Source organism: Dermacentor silvarum, chromosome 5, assembly GCF_013339745.2.
Source record: "Dermacentor silvarum isolate Dsil-2018 chromosome 5, BIME_Dsil_1.4, whole genome shotgun sequence".
NCBI classification, from domain to species: domain Eukaryota; kingdom Metazoa; phylum Arthropoda; class Arachnida; order Ixodida; family Ixodidae; genus Dermacentor; species Dermacentor silvarum.
The window spans coordinates 99,840,733-99,864,186 of NC_051158.1; the positions used below are offsets into that span (position 1 = coordinate 99,840,733).

At 47.1% G+C, this 23,454-nt stretch overlaps 2 protein-coding genes across 6 annotated transcripts in view; one reads left to right on the forward strand and one right to left on the reverse strand.

Moving 5' to 3' along the window:
- Nucleotides 1-23,454, forward strand: part of LOC119453641 (oocyte zinc finger protein XlCOF6) — a 791,503-nt gene that overhangs the window by 654,509 nt on the left and 113,540 nt on the right. The gene's annotated exons all lie outside the window — the stretch shown is intronic.
- LOC119453647 (zinc finger protein OZF-like) overlaps nucleotides 1-23,454 on the reverse strand; it is a 204,964-nt gene that overhangs the window by 6,966 nt on the left and 174,544 nt on the right. For all 5 annotated transcript variants that reach the window (XM_049668317.1, XM_049668314.1, XM_049668316.1 and 2 more), the window contains one exon: nucleotides 18,876-19,178. In XM_049668317.1, the coding sequence (XP_049524274.1) occupies nucleotides 18,876-19,178 (303 nt within the window). The remainder of the gene's footprint in view (nucleotides 1-18,875; nucleotides 19,179-23,454) is intronic.

Here is a 23,454-nt window from a genome sequence, read left to right on the forward strand (position 1 = left end):
TGGTTTTTCCGTAAACGCTCCTTGCCCAAGAAACGGTGAACGCCCTTTTGAAATCCAGGAGTACTTGTCAACGCGCCAAAGCCCTCATACTTCACAGCAACACCAATCTCGGTCAACAGTACCACTGCGGTATCGATCACCGAGCCCGCGTCGGGAAAACTAACACCGGCGACCTGTGGAGGTAAGGCCACTGTCGACGCAAGAACAGAGCCTCCAGCGCTGACTACGAAATGTAACGACAGACTCGAGAGCAGTTGCGGAAACAGCGACGTTACTTCCGATTTGTGTGTGGTTATAGACGGCTACGAAATTACTGTTTTAATAGACACAGGCGCAGACCATTCAGTTATGAGTAAAGAACTTGCCAGAAGACTGAAGAAAGTGCTGACTCCTTGGAGAGGACCGCAAATTCGAACAGCCGGAGGACACCTTATCGACACGATGGGCACGTGCACTTCTAGAATTGGAATACGTGGCTTCACATATGTCGCTATTTTCATTGTCCTGTCAGAATGCTCGAGGGATTTAATTATTGGAATGGACTTTTTGCAGGCGAATGGTGCAGTAATCAATTTGCAGGAATCTTGTGTGTCGTTCTCAACGAAGCACGCCATCGCTACGTTCAAGTGTGAAGAACAATTCGATGCGCTCCAGATTATAGACGACGACGTCACGATACCCCCAAGATCCAGCATAGCTATCGCCGTAAGAAGCAACGTGTTCACCTACTATGAAGGAATAGCAGACAGTAACATTGGCCTCTTACTCGAAAAAGGGATCTGTATGGCCAGAGGTCTTGTTCGGCTGCGTGGTGGGTGTTCTAATGTCTTTGTCACTAACTTTGGAAATGAAGTCCAGCATATTGCGAAGGGAACTGTCATTGCCCGCCTTAATGATTATGTCCAGATTATGGATTTTAACCCTTCCGAGGCTGCACCACTCAAGTCTGACAACGTAGACTCCATACTCGCATCCATCAAGATCGAAGCAGCACTATCACCGATCCAGAAGCAGCAAATAGAAAGCCTTATACGAGAATTTGCCACGTGTTTCTGAACGTCATCCAAAGTCCAGAGAACATCCATCGCCAAACAGCGTATCATTGTCGATGAAGCTGTCAGGCCTATTTGCCAGCATCCCTACCGAGTGGCACCGAAAGAGAGAGAGGTCATCAGAAACCAAGTTGAAGAAATGCTGAGAGACGACGTAATTCAACCGTCGACAAGCCCGTGGGCTTCGCCCGTGGTGCTAGTAAAGAAAAAGGATCAGACCTTGCGTTTCTGCGTGGATTACCAGAAGTTGAACGTCGTCACAAAGCGGGATGTTTATCCACTTCCGCGGATCAACGACACCCTTGATAGACTATGGGATGCGAAATTCTTTTCCTCTCTCGACCTCAAAAGTGGATACTGGCAGATAGAAGTGGACGAAAGAGATCGTGAGAAGACAGTGTTCGTCACACCAGATGGGTTATACGAATTCAAGGTACTTCCGTTCGGCCTCTGTTCCGCACCTGCCACATTTCAGCAGATGATGGACACTGTACTATCCGGGTTAAAGTGGCAGTCCTGTCTTGTTTATCTTGACGATGTCGTGATTTTTTCTACCACCTTTGATCAGCATGTGGAACGACTGCGGACTGTGCTCAACGCTATTAGTTCAGCAGGGCTGACGATAAAGCCACAAAAATGTCACTTCGGCTTCCATGAGCTCCTTTTCCTCGGTCATGTGATTAGTTCTGAAGGCATCCGTCCTGACCCTGAGAAGACCGCAGCAGTAGAAAAGTTTCCTAGACCAACGGATAAAAAGGCCGTCAGGCGATTTTTAGGACTTTTTGCCTATTATAGACGTTTCGTCAAAAATTTTTCGAAGATTGCCGAGCCGTTAACGCGATTAACTAAAGAAGATGTACCTTTCATTTGGCTAAGTGAACAAGATGCATTCAATGAGCTGCGACGCAGACTTCAAGACCACCCGGTTCTTGCGCACTTTGATGAAGAAGCAGAAACAGACATCCACACGGACGCAAGCAATTTAGGGCTTGGTGCCGTCCTCGTTCAGTGGCAAAACGGAGAGGAAAGAGTGATTGCATACGCTAGCCGCACTCTTTCGAAGGCTGAAACTAACTACTCTGAACCGGAAAAGGAATGTCTCGCAGTAATATGGGCCATAGGAAAATTCCGACCATACTTATACGGTAGGCCGTTCTGAGCAATCAGCGACCATCATTCGTTGTGCTGGCTTGCAAACCTGAAGGATCCTTCTGGGCGACTTGCTAGATGGAGTCTGAGGCTGCAGGAATACGACATAACGGTCGTGTATAGATCTGGTCGCAAGCACAGTGATGCTGATTGCTTGTCACGTGCTCCGGTCGAGTCTGCTCCTGTGGAAGATGGACACGACTTTCCGTTTCTTGGAGCCGTAACCACGTCTGAGATGGCCAAACATCAACAGTCTGACGCCGAGATGCTTCTACTCATCAGGCACCTGGAAGGACACCCCGTCCATGTTCCGCGAGTTTTCAAATGGGGATTATCATCGTATGTGATGAGAAATAACGTCCTCTACAAAAGAAATTTTGAGCACAGCACAGAGAAATTCTTACTCGTCGTTCCTTCATCCTTGCAATCCGAAATCTTGGAAGCCTGTCACGATGACCCATCCGCAGGACACCTCGGAGTGAGTAGAACATTCGCTCGAATTCATGCTAAGTCATCATCATCATCATCATCATCATCAGCCTATATTTATGTCCACTGCAGGACGAAGGCCTCTCCCTGCGATCTCCAATTACCCCTGTCTTGCGCTAGCGTATTCCAACTTGCGCCTGCGAATTTCCTAACCTCATCATCCCACCTGACTTTCTGCCGTCCTCGACTGCGCTTCCCTTCTCTTGGTATCCATTCTGTAACCCTAATGGTCCACCGGTTATCCATCCTACGCATTACATGGCCTGCCCAGCTCCATTTCTTCCGCTTAATGTCAACTAGAATATCGTCTACCCCCGTTTGTTCTCTGATCCACACCGCTCTCTTCCTGTCTCTCAACGTTACTCCTAAGATTTTTCGTTCCATTGCTCTTTGTGCGGTCCTTAACTTGTTCTCGAGCTTCTTTGTTAACCTCCAAGTTTCTGCCCCGTATGTTAGCACCGGTAGAATGCAATGATTGTACACTTTTCGTTTCAACGACAGTGGTAAGCTCCCAGTCAGGATTTGGCAATGCCGGCCGTATGCACTCCAACCCAATTTTATTCTTCTGTAAATTTCTTTCTCATGATCAGGGTCCCCTGTGAGTAATTGACCTAGATAAACATATTCCTTTACAGATTCTAGAGGCTGACGGGCGATCCTGAATTCTTGTTCCCTTGCCAGGCTATTGAACATTATCTTTGTCTTCTGCATATTCATCTTCAACCCAATTCTTGCACTTTCTCGATGAAGGTCCTCAATCATATGTTGTAATTCCTCTCCATTGTTGCTCAATAGGACAATGTCATCTGCAAACCGAAGGTTGCTGAGATATTCGCCATCGATCCTCACTCCTAATCCTTCCCAGTCTAAGAGCTTGAATACTTCTTCTAAGCATGCAGTGAATAGCATTGGAGAGATTGTGTCTCCTTGCCTGACCCCTTTCTTGATAGGTATCTTTCTACTTTTCTTGTGGAGAACCAAGGTAGCTGTGGAATCCTTGTAGATATTTGCCAAGATATTCACGTATGCCTCCTCCACTCCTTGATTACGCAATGCCTCTATGATTACGCAATGCCTCATGCTAAGTACTACTGGCCAAAGCTATTGAGTTCGGTGCAGCATTATGTGAGAACGTGTCGGGATTGCCAAAGATGCAAAACGCCTCCATTAAAACCCGCAAACCTCCTTCAACCAATAGAACCTCCAGAAGCCCCGTTCGAACAAGTAGGAATGGACTTGCTTGGTCCATTTCCGACATCGTCATCAGGGAAACGATGGATTGTAGTAGCGACTGATTACCTAACCCGATATGCCGAGACAGCCTCTCTAATCAGTGCAACAGCCATTGAAGTGGCTGAATTCTTTGTCACCAACGTGGTACTACGACATGGTGCCCCTGCAGTTATTATCACGGACCGAGGAACTGCGTTCACAGCGGATTTGACGCAGTCCATTATGCAACTAACTCATACCAGCCACAGGAAAACAACTGCCTATCACCCTCAAACAAATGGGTTGACCGAGCGACTGAACAGGACGCTGACCGATATGTTGTCAATTTACGTAGACTTAGAGCACCGTACATGGGACAAGATACTACCATATGCAACATTCGCTTACAATACCGCATTGCAAGAGACCACTCAAGTGACGCCTATTCAGCTTGTTTTTGGCCGAACAGTTACCACACCCTTAGATGCAATGCTGCCGATAAACGATAGTGCAGAACAAAACCCTGAAATCAGCGAATTTATACAGAGGGCCGAAGAAGCACATCAGCTGGCGCGACACAGCATTCAACAAAGACAGCGCATTGACGCCGACCGGTACAACTTGCGGCGAAGAGAAGTCGAGTATGCACCAGGTGACAGAGTATGGGTGTGGACTCCCGTACGGACGCGCAGCCTGTCCGAAAAGCTTCTGCGCCGTTATTTCGGCCCTTACCGAGTACTTCGCCGCATTAGTCCCTTAAACTACGAAGTTACGCCGGAAGGACAAGTGACCTCATCACGATGCCGACGTCACACAGAAACTGTGCATGTGGTCAGAATGAAGCCATATTATGACTGGCAGTGAATGTTCTACCGAACACCTCTACTCAGTGCCATATACCACTTTAGTGTGGACAACAGCTTGTCAACAGTTTCGCCACTTTACGCATCGGGACGATGCGTTCTTGGAGGGGGAATAATGACACAAGACAAAAACCGTCTTTAAATAACGCGCGCAGGTTCGTGCGCCCTCGAAGAGGACAGCGGCGTATTAGAAGAACAAAGACGAAGACGTAATGGCACGTGCATTCGCCGCACGCACTGGGATATATGTGACCGTCGCCAAAAGAAGAGGAAGTGAAGCGCCGCTCGAGGAAAAGAAGGCTTGTTGATCTCCTGCTTGGACGCTGTAGTTACTTATTTACTTGCTGAGCACAAGTTAGCCCCAATAAATAGTTATCTTAGAAGTCCTTGAGTCATTCGTTACAATATTGTCACATATTGTCACGCCGTTGCGCAGAGGCGCAGTTCCCAAGAGAATTAACGCACGGGTGTTAATAAGTCCTGCCTAACAAGTTCCTAGCTGTCATTCAATATGAACGCCCCATTTTGGGGCAGCCTGTAAATCTGCTAACTCCATTCAGACATTAAGTAAACCTTTTTTTAACAGTCTCACCATGTTTGCAACCCATCAAAACTGGGTGCCCCATGTGGTACCACACTTATCTTCAATGAACGCAACAGATCTGCACATATATTTCTATGTGTATGCGAGATATGCCGTTCCTTTAATTATTTCATTATGGTCGTTATGATAGTGCACTAGATAACTGAAAGCAGCCGTTTATAATATACAAGCTGCTGAGTTGAACGGTCATACATTTGGGAACGGCATTACATTTATGTATGAAATATAGGATAAGCGTAACATGTTTTTCTCGGAAATCAGACTCGAGAATAATTTATTTTGTTTACACCCCTAGAGAAAAGCCCAAGAACACAGCCACCTGCTTTCTTTTTTTCAATTTAAACAAATTATTTGGTTTTACATGGCAAAACCACGATATGATTATGAGGCACCCGGTTTAGTTTTCACCACCTGGGGTTCTTTCACATGCACCTAATTAGAAGTGCACGAGTCTTTTTTTCCATTAGTTTTCACCACCTGGGGTCCTTTCACATGCACCTAATTAGAAGTACACGAGTTTTTTTTCCATTTCGTTCCCATCGAATTCCGCGACCTGGATTGAACCCGTGAGCTCCAGTTTAGCAGCGCAACGCCGTATCCACTATATAGCCACTAAGTAGGCTACCACGCAGGCTTTGTTTCTTTTTTCTTTTTTGAAGTATTGACTGGAAAAAAAAATCACAGCATATCCACGTGGTGAATGATGATGAGTGGGCGAAGCTCCGGAGGGAATCATCGGATCTCCCACTTAAGGGGACGCTAGCACAAACGCGTTAGAAACGTGCAGTACTCTCTAGTAAGGGGGAGCGGCCACAGCGTCTTACACAGCCATTTACACATGCCGGAACGTGCACCGCGTTTGCCGACGCCATCACATGACTGCTGAGAGAGTATACCCCCTGTATTCATAAACGCTCCTCGACTTGAACTTGACTTGCCACCGCCTTGGGCAGCGCATTCGAAACGCGTTGAAGGTAAGGCGGAGAGGCCACAGCGCCTTACACCAGCTTCTTACACGGGCCGTAACGCGCTAGCACAAACCCGTTAGAAACGCGCTAGAAACGCGGCCTTTCGTTAATGTTGGGTATTTATTGCCATCGTGGTGCGTGTGTCTATGTGCGCTTCGTGGCGTAGTGGGCTAACGCCGCGCGCTTGGAAGCGAGGGGTCCCTGGTTCGATTCCGCGCTACGAACACAACTTCGGAATTTTTTTTCTCAGACTGGTTACACACTACTACTACGACGACGGGGACGGAACAGATGCCGCTATAAGGAGCTTCGCTCCTAAAATTCCATGTACGGCTTACGGCCAAAGATTAGCATATAGAATGACTAACTAAAACCGTTTTCGGCGCTCGAGGTCCCACCACAATAAATCACCCCGTACCAATTACTCCACACCCTGTTACACGAGGAAGGCGGAAACTTGAATGGAATGTTGCGCTGCAGTTTACTCTTTTTTTATCTATAACGATGTTTCCGTAAATCTGAGTACAAGGCGCCGGATGAGGCAGATATGCTTTACTTGTTTGAAGCGGCAAGCAGGAAAGTGACATATGTTTCTTCCTCTGCGTTTCGCAAGGCCTACTGATGAAAAACTATATACGCAACAATACACACGAGAGGTACATGCTGCTTGAAGAACGTGAAAAATATTCGTTCTCTGAATAACATAGTAGAATGAAAGCCGACACTGCGGCCACAATGCACGCGCATCACCGAGCAGCAAAAAAAAATAAAGAAGAGAAAAAAATTAATTTATTCCTAAGGCATAAATACATGTCATATGCAATTATGAACACCATTTGAGCGGTCTGAACGCAAATACCAGTGCACGAAGTAGTGCGAATGACCCTGCTGAATAGTATCGCTAGCAGTTTCCAACGACGCGACCCTGATGCAGCCCAATCCACTTCGATCGCAGCGCCACTACAATGTTTTTCCACGTCGGGCGCCACACTGCAAAGCATGCGCTGCCCCAGCCGCTTGTCCCACTCAACCGTATTCAAATTTCATAAAAAATGTCACAGTTTCGCCCTAAGGGCGAAGCAATGAATGCGATAGCAACACAGCAATGTCATACGAAGTAAGGTGAGCGGCTTTGGTAGCAATATAAATTGTAGTAAACATGAGCTGATTAAGTAAGCAGGTGTGCTGCGGCGTAAGTAGACCGACATGAAGAGAGACTCGATGACCACGAGAAGGCGCGTGTGAAACGGTGGTGTTGATGAGAAGCGCTTCCCGTGGGCAGCGCGTGCGACAGGACACACCTGTAGTGCTGCACTGCCGATCCAGGCAGCATTGCATGTGTAGCGTGCGTTGCAAAATGTGGCCCGACTATTACTAACTGAATGAACAAGCGTGGTGTGAGCGCGCACAAACAAACATGAATAGATCACACACTGAATGACTGCAGACAACGACTGTCAAAACTCTGGCAGCAAGCGCATACGCCGCAGCGGCGAAGGTACGTGCGGTCTGTCGCTTCAACGGAAACTGAGCGGCGAATGCACGGCGCATAAAGGTCAGAGCCAAGTGGAGATAAAAAAGAGACGGTGCCGGCGAGCGACGAGCGCGGTTGTTGGCAGAGTAGAAGTGCCCCCCCCCCCCCCCTGCGCTCCCTCCGGCTTCCCGCTTCCTTGCTGGCGTGTGGGTGATTGAGTGCGTTCGCTCTCCGTGATAGCGTGCGTCCCCGCACGCTTCCGCTCGGGCATACAGCGCGCGGCGAAGATGTTATCTATAGGGAACCTCACGGCGACGGCGACGCCGACGGTAGAAATCCGGTTGAAGTGTCCATATAATTGCTATCGCAATAAAATTGGTGTCGGTAAGCATAAACACAGTCAATAAGCTTAGCAGATACATATATACTGCACAATGAAGAAATAGATGATGCTGTCTTTGTAAAGAGGCAAAACCAGATGCTATGTCTCATATTAGGTTAATTGAATACAAGCAGTGCATTCCATACAGTACTGAGAAAACAACTAACAATGTTCCTCAGTTATACTATTATGAACTAAGATCACAAGCACAGCAAAAATAACTGGGTACCTCAAGTATTCTCCTAGTGCTAGCTGTGCAATGTCTAAACGGGTCACTAGTTTTATGGTGGTCACATGTTCAATCATGTACAAACAGGTTCATTCTTGCTGGTATAAATGCCTAGTTCTTGCAATTTATATTAAACACAGAATGTGTCTTCGTTTGATCGTTCAGAAAGTCTGCAATTGGCGACTAGTACAAGTGCAATGAGGGAGAGAGAAAAAAATTACCCTCGTTCCCTGAAGTGAACCGGTGTTTCGTGCAAGCGTACTTTCTCTCATTTCTGCCATTATTGTTTATCTAATTATTCTCTCATTGTTTATCTTAGTGTTTGTCAAATTATTTCTTACATTTAGCTCACTTCAAGAATGCACAATTACGTACATTAAATTATTTATATCAGATCTCATTCAACAGGATCCACAGCTGTTGTTTCCTCATCTTCTGACCAGAGCAACGACTTCTGGTTCGGTAGACTTGCGTTGTTCTAAGACAGCGCTTCTGTTGCATCTCGGTCTTTCTAGATTGCTATTCAGCTGCAAGATACCACTTCAACTGCGTTCATACTACTAGTTACTAATTCAGCTTCATCCATAGTACTTAACACTGATGAACCACCGACAGCTCTTTCTAAGCGCTGATACAGAACTGATTACTTGCCTCTCTGAGTGCCAAGTTATGTCAGGCAATGAAGCCATCCACTCCACACCACCTATGCGAGTTGGCACCATGCCAGCTATGCCGATGACGTCACCCGCCGTGCCGCTCGCTTATTCTTATCAAGGTCATCCATCATCCGTCATGACAGTTTAGCCGTGTTCTAGCGCTCGCGCCAACATTTTTCGACGAGCTTCATACACCCACATCATGAATTATCAAAGTGGGGGCATACGGTCACGTATGCCCCCCCAACTTTACTTAAAGAGCAGATGACTGTGGTCCTCCCCACGTGGGTGGTGTCCTTAGACCAGGATGCTGCAGTTTCTCGCTGCCCGTTGTACTCCAGTCAAAGCTGGTCTTCAGGGCACAAGCTGGTCAGAAGGTCCTCCCACTGCTCTGGTGTAGGGGGTTGGAGGATGGGAGGCAGTGTCGTGTGTGCGCACTATGATACCATATGGTAGAACATGCACGGCGCTGAGCATTTTTTGCAGGCGTAGTCATAGCAAGTTCGGATACAACTTATGAAACAGTGTCCTGTGTGTAAACATGCTTACACATCCATAGCCTTCTCCACAGAATGGCCTCCTCTCATCAATTTGTGGTGCAGTGGAAGAAACCGGCTGCCAAGATTGTAATGCACCACGATTTCGATGTACCGTCTGGGTACACCTTCGTCCTGGTCTTCTGCAGCTTGCAGTTTCGATGATAGCACAACGCTGGCAGACCAGTCCCTCTGTGCCAGTGTTGACTCAATTTGCAGCGCAAGGCTTTGATAGTTCTCGCTCCGACGCGCTGCCTGGGCGGTGTCAGAAGCCTATACACTTTCGACACTGACCAGGCATGGTAGACACTACAGGCCACAGTGATTGGTCAGTTCTGACACTGTAGGCTACTCTTAATGAATTGGCACCGGTTATTTTTATAGAATCTCAAAACTAAGAAAAGTAAATACATTTGTTCCCCTCAACCCAAGGAATTCCAACCCAATTTCTGCAGGTAAGGCGACGGTGTCCATGTTTTGGGACCAAATAGGGATCACCTTGAACTATCTGTAGGTAGGTGCTACAGTAACGAGAGTCAATTATTTATCACTGATGGCGAAATGAGGCAGATCATATCGACAGGCTCTTAAAAGCAGGTTTACCCTACAGGTCATGTGTGCTACAGCCGAATCAATTCTTTTAAAGCTGAAGAACAGCTTGACAAGGACTTGCCAATCAGCCATAACAGGAACAGATGCCACTAAACCTGAGGTTGTCATATGTGTGCACCAATTTAGACACAGCTTCAAGAATGTGCCTGCTAGACACAGTGTCCCAGTAGTTTTTTACGCACTCATCAAATTAGCCCAATTGTGTTCTCGTACCACAAGGCAAGGGTGTATGAAAAGTCATGCCAACCATTTTGTACATTGTGCTGTGGGGTGGTCTATGAGATACCTCTCAGCTGTGGCAAGTTCTCTGTGGGTCAAATGGGCCAATGCTTAAATGACTATCTGAGGGCGCATTGAAATAATTTGAGTAAATAGGATGGTGTAGCGCACACTGGCTGCTCACGTGAGCCATGCTTTTACACATTATGATCTTGGGCAGGAGTAGCAACAAAACAGATGAGCTCATGAAGGCATATCAGAAAGATCCTGCACGTTAGTAATACTTCAATTACCGTATATTTCCCAGAGGTGCACTCTGTTTGAACAAAGTCACAAGCGGTTGACGGCGTCACTGATAAAGATGGGAGAAAAAGAAAAGTTGTAGGACCAAAGATTATATTTCCTAACGGAATGTTTAACTTTTTTTTTTTTTTTTAGACAAGAAGATCAAGGTAAAGCTCAAGACTCAGCATACCATTGTACAGATCAAGGGATTGCACAAACAAGCCCTGTGATGTGCAGCAAGGTGAAGATATATTCATACAAAAAAAACTTGGTATTTGCCCGATAGTGGTGTAGAGGGCACCACTGTTCTGTAAGAATGCCACAAGTTCGTGGCTCCCCTGGACGTGGTTGGTTGTATATATGTGATGATGATGTGATGGCAAATTGGTAACGCTATTTCCCTTAACCCCACTATTACGGTAAGGTTAAACTAAAATTGTCTATTGGTCATTTCACTGCCCACTTCATTCCCCTGGAACCGAGTTTTTTTTTTTTTTTGTACGAGTTGTATGAATCCTCACGCATCCACAAACGGGTTCAGATGCCCGACAGAAGTGCTGATAATTATTGCTCTGAGCTCTGCTGGCTAGTCAAACGTTGCAACCATCCTTCAGCTGAGATAGAAGGAAGGCTAGTGCACGACTGGTTCGTCGTTAGCCGGCGTGACTCGCAGCTATCGGTGTAGCTGTGTCGTAATGCGAAGTTAACACTCAAAAAGATGCTTGGACGCAGGCGCGTCAATCTAAAGACGCAGATAAGGAATGAAAGTTGTCGCACTTGGGCAGCGAGCATTCCCGCGAGCTTCATACAGATGCCGCTAAACCCAGCGAGTCAGCCTCCCGTTGCCACAATAACGCAAAGTCTTGCCCGCTGCTACATCAACCTGAGCGCCCACGAAAGCAGCTGACATGCAATTTTTGCTCACACTTCCGCTCACAATTCGCTCACACTTCCGACTGCCCAGCACGACAGTCCGTCTTTAACTTCTTAAAAAAAAGGCAATTTTGCCGAAGTCTGTCTTGCGCAAGACCATGCGGGCCAAGCTCAGCTCCATCCAAGTTCTGGCCATCGGTGCACCTGTAAAGAGAAAATTTGTGGACGTAACTGATGACGACTACACCACGCCGTTTAAGGTCAACTCGGGAGTCGAAGTTTCCGCGGGTTCCAAGCGATGTTCCTACGCTGCCAGCGCAACTTGACAAGGCGGACACTCCGCTCACAGGCCTAGGGGGCCAGTCACTATGTGTGCTCGGCTCATATTTGGCGCAACTTCTAATGGCAAGGAAAAATCAGCACTCAGCAACTTTACATTGTCAAAGTCCCTCATCGTGCCTCTCCTATATTTACTGGCATTGCAAGCTCTTGCAGTTACCAAGTTTCTCAGTGAACTCGAAGCTCCAGCAGCAACCCTGCATGCCGATCTCTTCCGTGAACTCGGCACACTCAAAAACAAGAACACCATCCGTCTAAGAGTCGATGCTGTACATTTTCACTAATCGTTCCAGATAGGATTCCTATACCACTGCGTGGGACTATATGAAGTCAACTGGATAAACTGCAGAAGGCAAGCGTGATATGCTGAGTAGTCAGTTCCACACCCTGGAGCTCCGGCCTCGTCAATGTGCGTAAAAAGGATGCGTCTTATCGACTATGCATCGACTTGACACAGCTGAACAAGGTGGTCCTGAGAGAGCGCGTCATTCTTCCAACTGTGGAGAAAGTCCTTGGCGATACAACTATATTTTTGAGGCTCGATGCAACCATAAGCTTCCACCCAGGTATAAATGTCCCCCAAATTCCAGTAGCTGACTACCTTTATAACCCCTTTTGGCCGTTATTGCTTTTTCCGGCTGCCCTTCGACATCACCTCCGCGCCCGAATACTTTCAAAAGCAAATGGCCAGATTCCTTGAAGGTAAATCAGGGGTGGTGAATATGATAGAGGATGTTTTTGGGCGCACCCACCAAGAACACGACACCAAAATTGACCAAGTGTTGGCATGACTTAAGAAGGCTGGCGTCACACTCAACCAGGAAAATATATTTTGAGGTCTCAGAGGTCTCCTTCCTCAGAGTTGGTCTCAGCCAAAGGCTTTAGGCCCAATCTGGGCAAAGTCCAGGTGTTTTAAAGCCATGGAAGCTGCTAAGGATGTGGCAGGAGTCAGACGATTGTTGGGAATGGTGAGTCACCTAGCCAGATTCTTGCCGCACATTTCTAACGTCACAGCACCCATCCGGGCCCTCCAACACGATCAAGAGGCAGCATTCACTAGAGTTAAAGGACTCTTGACATCAAATCGCTGCATGGCCAAATACCATCCAGCCTTTGCTACCACAATTTCCGCAAACACAAGCTCTTTTGGACTTGGTGCGGTCTTGTTGCAGACGCAACCTTCAGGAGAGAGTCGCCAGGTCGCTTTTGATTCAAGGTCCACGACCGAGACGGAGCAGCACAATAGCCAGACTGAAAAGGAAGCTTTAGCTACAATATGGGCTATTCAGCGGTTTGATGATTTCGTCCGGGTGATAAGTTTCGACATTGAAACTGACCGCCACTCGTTTCGCTCTTCGGAAAGATGGAGCTGGATGTGTTGCCTCCTCGAATACAGAGGCTGAGGCTGAAGACAATGAAATACCAGTTTAGGATGCTACATTTGCCTAGAAAGCTCCTTGCTACGGCAGATACCCTGTCTGTCGAGCATATCCCCCGAGTGCATCGCACCCCCAAGACAAGGTAGAACTATTTGCAACGCAAGTAGTCTCCTGCTCATCAGAAGTCCTACCTCGAATATAAGGGAACTGCGTCAGGCCCAAGACTCGAACAGCAAGTGCAAAGCCGTTACCAGTTACTGCCAGCGTGGATGGCCCCAGAAATCCAAGATTCCATTGCATCTAACCAAGTATGAATAGGTGGAAAACAAGCTCACAGTCTGCGATATTCTTCTACTCAAGGGTTGCCTGCATTGTTATTGCGTCTGCACTCCAGCCAGCAGTGTCAGCACTGCTGACACTGCTGTCAGCACCGCTGGCACTCCAAGCACCAAGCAGTCAACAGGAGCAAGGCTCTGGCTTGTGACTCTGTTTGGCAGCCTCGTATATCAGCAGACATCGGTTTTGTTGTCAGCAACTGGGAAGAATGTGCCTCTACGAGAGTCAACAGGGCTGAACCTCCGATTCCCACATGCCTATCTGGATGTCCCTCAGAACTTCTTGGCTTGGACTTGTGCCACTTTAAAGGCCAAACATACATTCTCATGGTCGACTACTACTCTAGGTTTCTCGAGGTGATTAGCTTAAAGCAAAACAATAAATCAACTTAGACTGATAAAGTATTCTTCGAGAACTCTGCTGTCGTTAATTACACTGCAATAGGTAAATTATTAGAAGAGAAAATGAAGGTCAAAGTTTTTTTTTTTTTTATTTCGCGTGGTAACCCCGACGTCAGCACTTAAGTGCGACGTCAAAAATTCTAAAGTAATTTTTCATATTTGGACCACGTTGGCTCAATAAAAGTTTGTGAAACTTGCCATATTCAGTCTTGGGCTCCTTTAGAACACAATGTAGTCAATCTTTACCGCTAAAAATTTAACTGGGACCTAGAAGACGCTGTCAAAATCCATGACGTCACGGTGAGCTGGTGCAGGAACTTCAAGGTAGCGTCGCCACTCGCCTCCGTTTTTCGTTTCTTTTTGGCTTACCAAGCGGCTTCTCGCAGTAAGAGTGGTGTTTTCGTTATTGTGGAAGGGTAATCTACTGATACAGAAGAAATCATTTTTCCCTTTAGTCCCTTTAAGGGGTGTGACTGCTCAAGCAGTCATTGCCATACCCAAGAGCATCTTTGCACGGCACGGGATCCCTCAAGAGGCCAGGTTGTACAACGGCCCACCGTTCGCATCGCGGGAATTTGCAACATTTGCAGCAGCATATGAGTTTGACCACGTAACCAGCACCCCGTACTATGCACAGTCAAATGGCAAGGCCGAGAGAATGCCAGAACATGCCATGAATTACCTCGGCAGCTCAACATACCCGAGCATATGGTAACGCTTGTGTAACAATGTCATGCAGCATACTGCACACGTATGCATATTCCCAGTTCAGATTTTACTTAATACATAGACACCTAAATCTCTTAACTGTGCCGATAGACAATTGCTATTTGAGTTCACTAGTTACAAAGAAGCTTTGAAGGAAGAACCTGCACTAAAATGCTCACGTGTTCGTGCAAGTGCCTCTTCACGTGGCTGTAACATGCTGACGTCTGAAGGCGTCACCGAATTGGCTGAGTGGATGTAATCCTTAGAAGTGAAACTTGCCTCCCCCCCCCCCCCCAAAAAAAACCTCTCGCATGTTTATTTATTGCATGTAGGTACACCCGTGAGCAAAAGTATACCGACCATAAATTGCGCGAAAAAGGCGATTTTTTCAACTGCTTGCAAATGAAACTTGAAATTGAGGACTGCAGTCCAAACTTTGCATAGCGAACTTTCGAGTGTACTCGTCAATTTCACTTTATGTGTGTTAATTATGGAGAAATTCAGTTTTTTCGGCGACCCTGTGGTCCGTATACTTTTGTTCATGGGTGTACAGTGTTGCCCAATATAGACCTAAACTAGTGGGGTACAAAATTTATTTTTCAGATTGAATGGAATACGAATCGAACGGTGGCAGAAGTGAAACGAGTTAGAAGTTGAACACTTTTCAACTAGTTTTCAAAGAATGAACAGCTATTATCAAAATATTTATAAAAAACAATGTGCACATCCTCGTGTTCATAACACTGGCACGTTCCTGTTGTTCCGTCACCCGTCATGAAGCATTGTTTACTAAAAGCACAAATGAAGCATAAGTAACAAATGAGGAAATTGCTCGCAAACAAAGGGCTCTTCGGAGAGGGCAAATGATCGCTGTATAGCCAGTGAAGTCTAGCTCCCTGAGCAACGTATACAGCCTCTACTACGCACATTCTCATATTTTATGCCTATTCTATCGCCACGGGGGCGAAATTTATTGCGCTTTTGCTTCTATTTGAGGTTTATTTGTGCACAGGTAATGTTTTAAGTGTTTGAAGGCTGTTAGAAAATATTTGTATTTATGAAGTGCCTATTCGAAAGCATCAAATATTTGCACACCCTCAAAACAGTTAATTCCTAAAATTAATTATCTTAAAAACATTTCATGTGCACAATTTTGCTGGTGACAAAATTTTTGATGAGAGACTGGCACAACTGCAATTTAGACAGAATCTTTCCAAATGTCAAAAAACAGGATTGGCTTAATTTCTTGCCTTCTGCACACAAATTTATTATACAGTGCAGGTGCTATTGTACGCTTGAGTAAAAACGTAAATTTTATACAAATATTTCTACAGATATATGTCACACCAGTGCTTATAGAAATACTAATACAGCAGTTGAAATAAAATGTATGAATGAATTAGGCATTGGGGACTTTGGCATTTGAATCAAGACTTAATTTACTCATGTAGATTAGTTAAAATAAGTTCTTTCTGTGCTAATAATGAACTTCCAACTGCCATTACTCAACTTCTCTTGCAGTCCCAATAAAATAAAATGCTAACATCACTACATTGCATGCCTTCATTCAAGTACAGAAATACCAAGAACGGACAACGAATACTGTTTAAACACAGGCGTTTATTTGGTGCTCTGATGAAACAGACATTGGAAAGCTTATTGAACAATCAATTGCTCTAAAAAAGTACCCATCTGTAAATAAAAAAAAGTGCGAATAGAATAAGATCAAAAGAGTCTCCAGGATGAACCGTGTACCGTATTTACACAATTCTAACACGCCTTCGATTGTAACGTGCACCCGTTTTCCTAGACCAAAAGAGAGAAAAAAAAAAGTCCTTTAAGTACTGCACACCTCATGCGTTCATACAGAAATATAACTTTTCTCATATGTAAAAACAAACATTTACTCCCAAACAACTAAAGTTGCGATAAATTTTTAAAAAAGTTGCAGTTTCGCCCGAAAGGCAAAGCATCGATTGCAATTGCAAATTAGTAGATAGCTGTACGAAGTTTTAACGGCTGTATAAACTTGTAAACATTCGCTTACTAACTAAATTAACCAGCATAGTGTCAGTGTGCATAGCAAACATGAACACATCACACTGGATGTCCGCGGACACTCGCTGTCAAAACGCCAGCTTGAGGAAACTCAGCAGCAGCGAGTGAAGTGACCTTCGTGCTAGGTGCCTCTCACTTCAACGCGAACTATAAGCGGCGGAAACAGAGTGCACGGCGGACTTTCTCCCCATCGCAGATCGCTTTCAAGATAGGGCCAAGGTGATCGTATTGCCAAAGTGGATCGTCGCAGAATACTCTGCTTCGGTACACTGAAACCCTTCCGTGTTGCTTTACTGGGAAAAATCCTCTCCTGTCTGCGCCAGTCCCACACGCCAGTTTCAGATTCTCCAAACACCCATGATGCGGCCTGATTTCTGTCCCTCTCCGCACACATAATCACTTTCCTTTTAAATGCGGCGTCATGATGAACTTGACACTTCATGTTGATAGAGCAAACGCAGAAAACGGGAAGATAGACGGTATACTAAAGCCTAAGCACATGTACCACATCACATGGAGGAAGCTGCGGCAGCTAGGCTCGAAGCGCGTACAAGGTGGCCATATTGAAATGCCGATGGCGATATGGTAATGAAAATTTAGGATCGTACTCGATTCTAACGCGCACACAATTTTTGAATTCATGTTATCAGAAAAAAGTGCGCGTTAGATTGAAGTAAATACGGTATACCAGAGCCCATAGGCACCACATACATGAATGGGTCTAACAGAACAAGTTCATATGTGCCAAAAGACAAAATTGAAAAAACATTTTTTTAGAACACAGAACTTAGAAAGTAGATAATTCAGACATCTGTAGTGTAATAATAAATATTACAATGAACATACATATATTGTAGGTGAATGCAAACAGTAATGTTTGGGATCGAAACATATATTTAATACTTTTCGAATATTGAAAAGTTACAATATAACAAAGCCAATTGCAGATTTTATCGGCTTCATTATATCGAGGTTAAATTGCATTATGACTTTTTTCTCAGCTATAACGGCTTTGTGTGGGTCAGTTTTCATAACTTCTTTTGCTCTATGTTCTATGACATGCTGAGAAAAGATCTAGAGCAAATATGGTGAGCCAAAAAGAATGTGCCGTGGTTCAACGTGGTGAAACCAAGTTTGTCGAGTGATAGCACAGTTTAGCTTGCTTTGGGAAAGGACGACGCTTCTCGGCGCAGTCAGCAACTACCACATCTACAACTCCACCACAAGACAACACACAGATGCTTCTTGGCACGGCAGCACCAGCGAGCAACTTGGCCTTCATGCTGCAACTCGCTTCAACGCGAACTAAGCGTCGAAAGCACAGCGCATACGAAGCCACCAGCACTCGGCGTACTTTGTGCACATCGCAGATAACTTTGAAGATGAGGCCCGTGCAACCACGCACTTTCTCCACATCACAGATTGCTTTCAAGATATGGGCGCCCACGCGGCATACACAGTAGCCACCAGTACTAGCAGGGTAAGTCCCAGTTTGACCTTGGCTAAGCTTGAAGGTCAGATTTACGGAACCAGACGTTTTCTGGGTTTGCACCTGGAATAGTAGAGCTATCGCTCCAAAAAGTGTTCCAGGGCCCCTTAAGAGCACATGGAGACTTTTACCAGATGCAGTAGAACCCTATGCAACATGGTACACGTCTGTAGATTTTTAATTCAGACTAGTTCAACACGGCTGTTGACCTACCCTACATTATCATGGTGCTGTCTGCGCAGGTGTTTCATAAGGTTGCTCTTTTGTGAGAAGCTTTGAGAGCATGAAGGGCACTGATATGGCCTCTCGCCTGTGTGGATGCGCAGGTGGGCTTTCAGGTGGGATTTTTGCGAGAAGCTCTGAAGGCACGAAGGGCACTGAAATGGCTTCTCGCCTGTGTGGGTGCGCAGGTGACCTTTCAGGTGGGATTGTTGTGAGAAGCTCTGAAGGCATGAAGGGCACTGAAACGGCTTCTCGCCTGTGTGGGTGCGCAGGTGGGATTCCAGGTTGCCCTTTTGTGAGAAGCCCTGAGAGCATGAAGGGCACTGAAATGGCTTCTCACCTGTGTGGGTGTGCAGGTGGCTTTTCAGGTGGGCTTTTTGTGAGAAGCTCTGAAGGCATAAAGGGCATTGAAATGGCCGCTCACCCGTGTGGATGCACAGGTGACGGTTTAGGGCATCCTTTAATGAGAAGCTCTGAGGGCATGAGGGGCACTTAAATGGCTTCTCGCCAGTATGGACGCTGGCATGTGCTTTCAGACGATATCGTTTATCAGTCTCATAGTCACATAGGTGACATCGGTGGAGGCATCCTTTCTTTGATTTGTCACATTTGGCAGTCGATGGAGAAATAGAAGGCCTCGATGCTGCACAAATAAAACAAAAGTAAGTAAAGGTTATTATGAAATGCAAAAAAAAAGAACACAGATGCTAAATTTATTGACAAGCTTTCTTCTCTTTTTTTGATTTGCGAAATCTTGGGGTGGTTTCAAGTATGATGAAACAAAGAACTCCTAATGGTCTTTTTTAATTTACTCAGTATTTCTGCATTTGAATGTCTCATGACCCTGTTTGTGAAGTCCACATATAAAATTTTCAGAAAGGTGAAACATTACTAAGCGAGAATGCGGAGTGTTCGAAGACCTTCACGGATTCCTACAGCTCTGAGAGAGCAGTCCTTGTCATCCTCGTCCATGTTCATCCTTGTCTTCCCCCCATGGAAGACAAGGATGTTTTATTAGGTGCGTTTCGCGCCGATTCAACTGTTTAACTTTCGGGAAGCGGAACCGAAACAGTTGAGTTTGGCATGTACGCAGGTTTTACGCGGTCGATCGCTACAACGTCCGTGCGGCTCTTTACTGTCACAGTGAAGGTCTTGTCGGTATGCCCAAGCACCTTGCAAGGGCCTTCGTACAGTGCCGTAAGAGATGGCCAGATGTCCTTGCGTCGCACAAAGACGTGACTTGATGAAGCAAGGTCTCTGTTTACGAAGACATCGTAGTTGGACGGTTGTCTTGCGGGCGTTGGTCGCAGACGTTGACACAGGTGCCGAAGCCGCTCGATGTAGTCAGGCGGCGACAGGTTGGGGGCAGGAGCCGGGGCAAAGAATTCACCGGGCAGGCGAAGGGAGGTGCCATACACCATTTCAACTGCAGTGCACCCGAGGTCTTCTTTAATCGCTGAGCGAATTCCGAGCATCACGAGGGAAGCTCGTCAACCCATGAAGTTCGGGCGTTGCGAGCGATGAGTGCAGCCTTCAACTGTCAGTGCAGTCGTTCGACCATTCCATTTGCGGAGGGGTGGTATGCCGTTGTGTGGACGTGCCGTACGCCGAGGATACATGTCAGTGTTCTGAATATTTCAGACTCAAACTGACGGCCACGGTCTGTAGTAAGAATACTGGGGCAGCCAAAGTGAGAGATTCATCCGGCAACAAAATATGAGGCTACGATGGATGCCGTGATGTTCTGAAGCGGGAACGCCTCGGGCCAGCGCATATAGCGATCCACACGAGTATGTAGCGCTTTCTGCGCGATGACGGGAGTGGACCGACGATGTCAATGTGCACATGGTCAAAGCGACAGCCTGGCGAGCGGAAGGTTTGAAAGGGAGATTTCGTGTGTCATGTTGTCTTTGCACGTTGGCACTGCAAGCACTCACGAGCCCAGCGGCGGGCGTCTTTGTTGACGCCGGGCCACACAAAATGAGACATGATGAGGCGTTGAGTGGCGCGGATGCCAGGGTGGCTTGCTTCGTGCAGCTTAGTGAAGATTTGACGACGATATGCGGACGGCACAAAAGGGCGCATGCAGTCAGAAGACACATCACACACAATTGTACCAGAGGAGAAGGGCAGTGGCACATCAGACAGCAAGAAAGAACTAGAGCTTGCATGCAAGTCGCGAAGTTCACTGTCACTACGCTGTGCCTCTGCAATTGCCATTTCGATGTTCAAAGGTAGGCAGTAATTTCCCCGACACACCAGATGTCACCTTCTACTCGCTTGGGAGCCGGAGAGTTGCGTACATGCGCTACTCTCGATGGAGAAGAGACGACTGGCAGCACAGCAAACAAGGATTTAATATGTACAAGGAAGATAAAAGCACGCGGCACACAAAACTCAAACCATAACTCAACCAAAAATACTCAATAGAAAACATAAACTCTGACTAAATACAAAGCTATCAAAAGCACTACCTCGGTCTCCGCCTTAGTGTCTCTAAGTCAGTCCTAGCCCAGACTCGACAGTCTGACCACCCTGGCCCCGGCCTAATAGCGTCTCAATATGGAAGTGCGGGTTCTTACAGACCGGCGGTTCGAAGTTCCTGTTGAGTCCACGTCAATCTCATCCGAAGCTTTGTGGGTGCCGTAAGTGCCGACGCCTCGTGGTTCCGTCGACCTGGCCGAGTACATGGCTGGTGCTCTGGTAGCCGCCGCTGACGTGTCACTCGCCGGGTTAGGCCTCGCGTCTTGTTCGTTCGGGTTGTCGCTGATGCCGTAAATTACCGACGACTCGCTGTTCCATTGACCTGGCCGAGTGCGTGGCTGGAGCTCCGGTAGCCGCCGCTGACGTGTCACTTGTCGGGTTAGGCCCTAATGCAGCGTTCTTCGCCCTCCGACGATCTGTGTGGCGGCTCGGTGCCCCGGTGATTATCGGTTGAACGGGCTTGGCCGAGGAAGAGGGATTCTCGAGAAGAAGACCGGAACCACCGTGAGCAGCAGTGGCCGGTCCCAGGAGCTTCGTCTGGACGTCTCCGAAGACTAAAGCTACACCTCGGCCTTTCCAGTCTCACGACTTCGTGGCCGGGTCCTCCGCTCTCCCGTCGTCAGAGCATGGCTGACGAGGCGACCTTCCAGCTCAAGAGCCACGTCGATAATAATGCTTCGATGCTTCTCCCTCGCGGATTACACCTCGGCTCGCGTGCCTCGAGCACTCGCGCCGTTCAGAACGCTCCACGATCTTCGTCGTCCTATTTTCTCGCCACGGGCGACCTCTTACATGTGACACCAGAATGCCACTCAGTTACTGTTAACACATTTACAATCCTACTTCCAGTTCTGTTACCTCTATCAGATATACCAAAATATCTAGTTTATTTACTTTACTGTAATGCATCAGAACCCCACTGATCTGTTTTTCAAGGGACCACAAAAAAAAAAAAAATCATGCGCCATTCCACTGTGTGAAGGTGGATGACCAGTGAAGCTGTTTAGCACACGACACAGAGGTGACACAGAGTGGGGAGGCCGCGTATAGCCCGGAATCTCGAGGAGCAACGTGCCTATGAATAGCGACACCAGAACAGACACGAGAATGCAATCGCTGCCGGCAGTGTGCACTACACGCAGCCTCCACATTACGACGAAAGAGAAGTATAATTTAAAATAAAGAATGGCACCTTGTCTTATATACACGCGCGACAGTGCTGTCGCCCTGGGAGAGTGGCAGGAAACTAGGCACGCAAGCGGTTGGAACGCGGACAAAGAGAGGGCGGGGCGAACTTAGACATGGCCAATGCAGGTCGGCCTTTTGGGCTAAGATCCGATCGTAGTATCTGTTACCCTTGTTCCTGTTACCCTTGTCCCAGAGCCCACCACCCTGAGTCCACAGGGGTATGTGCAATTGCACTTGAATCCTTTCTGCACTACAGTGAAAGCTCGTTAATTCGCACCTCCTTAATTCGAACTTTCGGGTTAATTCGAACTGATGGTCATGGTCCGGCCACATTATATAGGCGTCTATGGGTTAACCAACTCGTTAGTTCACGCGCGCATCGGCTCCTCTATTGATAATTCGAACTGCGCGCCGCTGCGTGGTGGTATTTTATACTGCCGCCGCAAGCTTTCAAGGCTCAACGATAGATGGCGCGAGCGCAGCAGCGTCACTGTCGTCATTGCGCTCGCACTTCGCATCGTGTGGTGGTTCGTGCCGGACGTGTCTGCGTAGTCTCCGTGTCCTTTGTGTGCCGCACATTCAGTCGCTAGGCCTCGTGTACGTCAGAGCTACGAAGTCGTTCGGTGCCTTGTCGCTACGATGTGACGCTGCTCACGGCCTTGCATATGTTGGTGCGGGCCTGGGATCAGGTCACGGCAACAACTGTTGCCAATTGCTTCCACCACAGTGGCTTTTGTGTGACCAATGAGGGCACAGCTTGCGAGCCCGAGGAGCGCGAGGCCGTGATCATTCCTGCCGGATTGCGGGATGCGCTGGAGGACGTGACCTTCGACGACTACGTCGATGCAGATTGCTGTGCAGCGGTCTGCGGCACAATCACCGACGATGATATCATCGCGCAGGTGACTGGTGGAGAAGCGCCCGTCGTCGATGTAGGTGCGGATGACGAAGAGGATGATGCACCCACGCGGCCCTCAGCTTTGGAACTAATGGAGGCTATGCGTGTCGCGCGTCTATTCTTCAGCTTCGAGGAAGACGCAGAGGATGCTTTCTGCCACGTTCGCGCGTTGGAAAACAAGGCTATGGCGATCGCATTCAAAGAAGAGAAACAGACAGCGATCACGGATTATTTTCGCAAGTAAATATTTTGAGTGATTTTCCAACAACCCGGTCTCAATTCCTGCTGTTTTTTCAATGAATTTCGTTAGTTCAAATTTCAGTTTAATTCAAACTCATTGGGCGTCCCC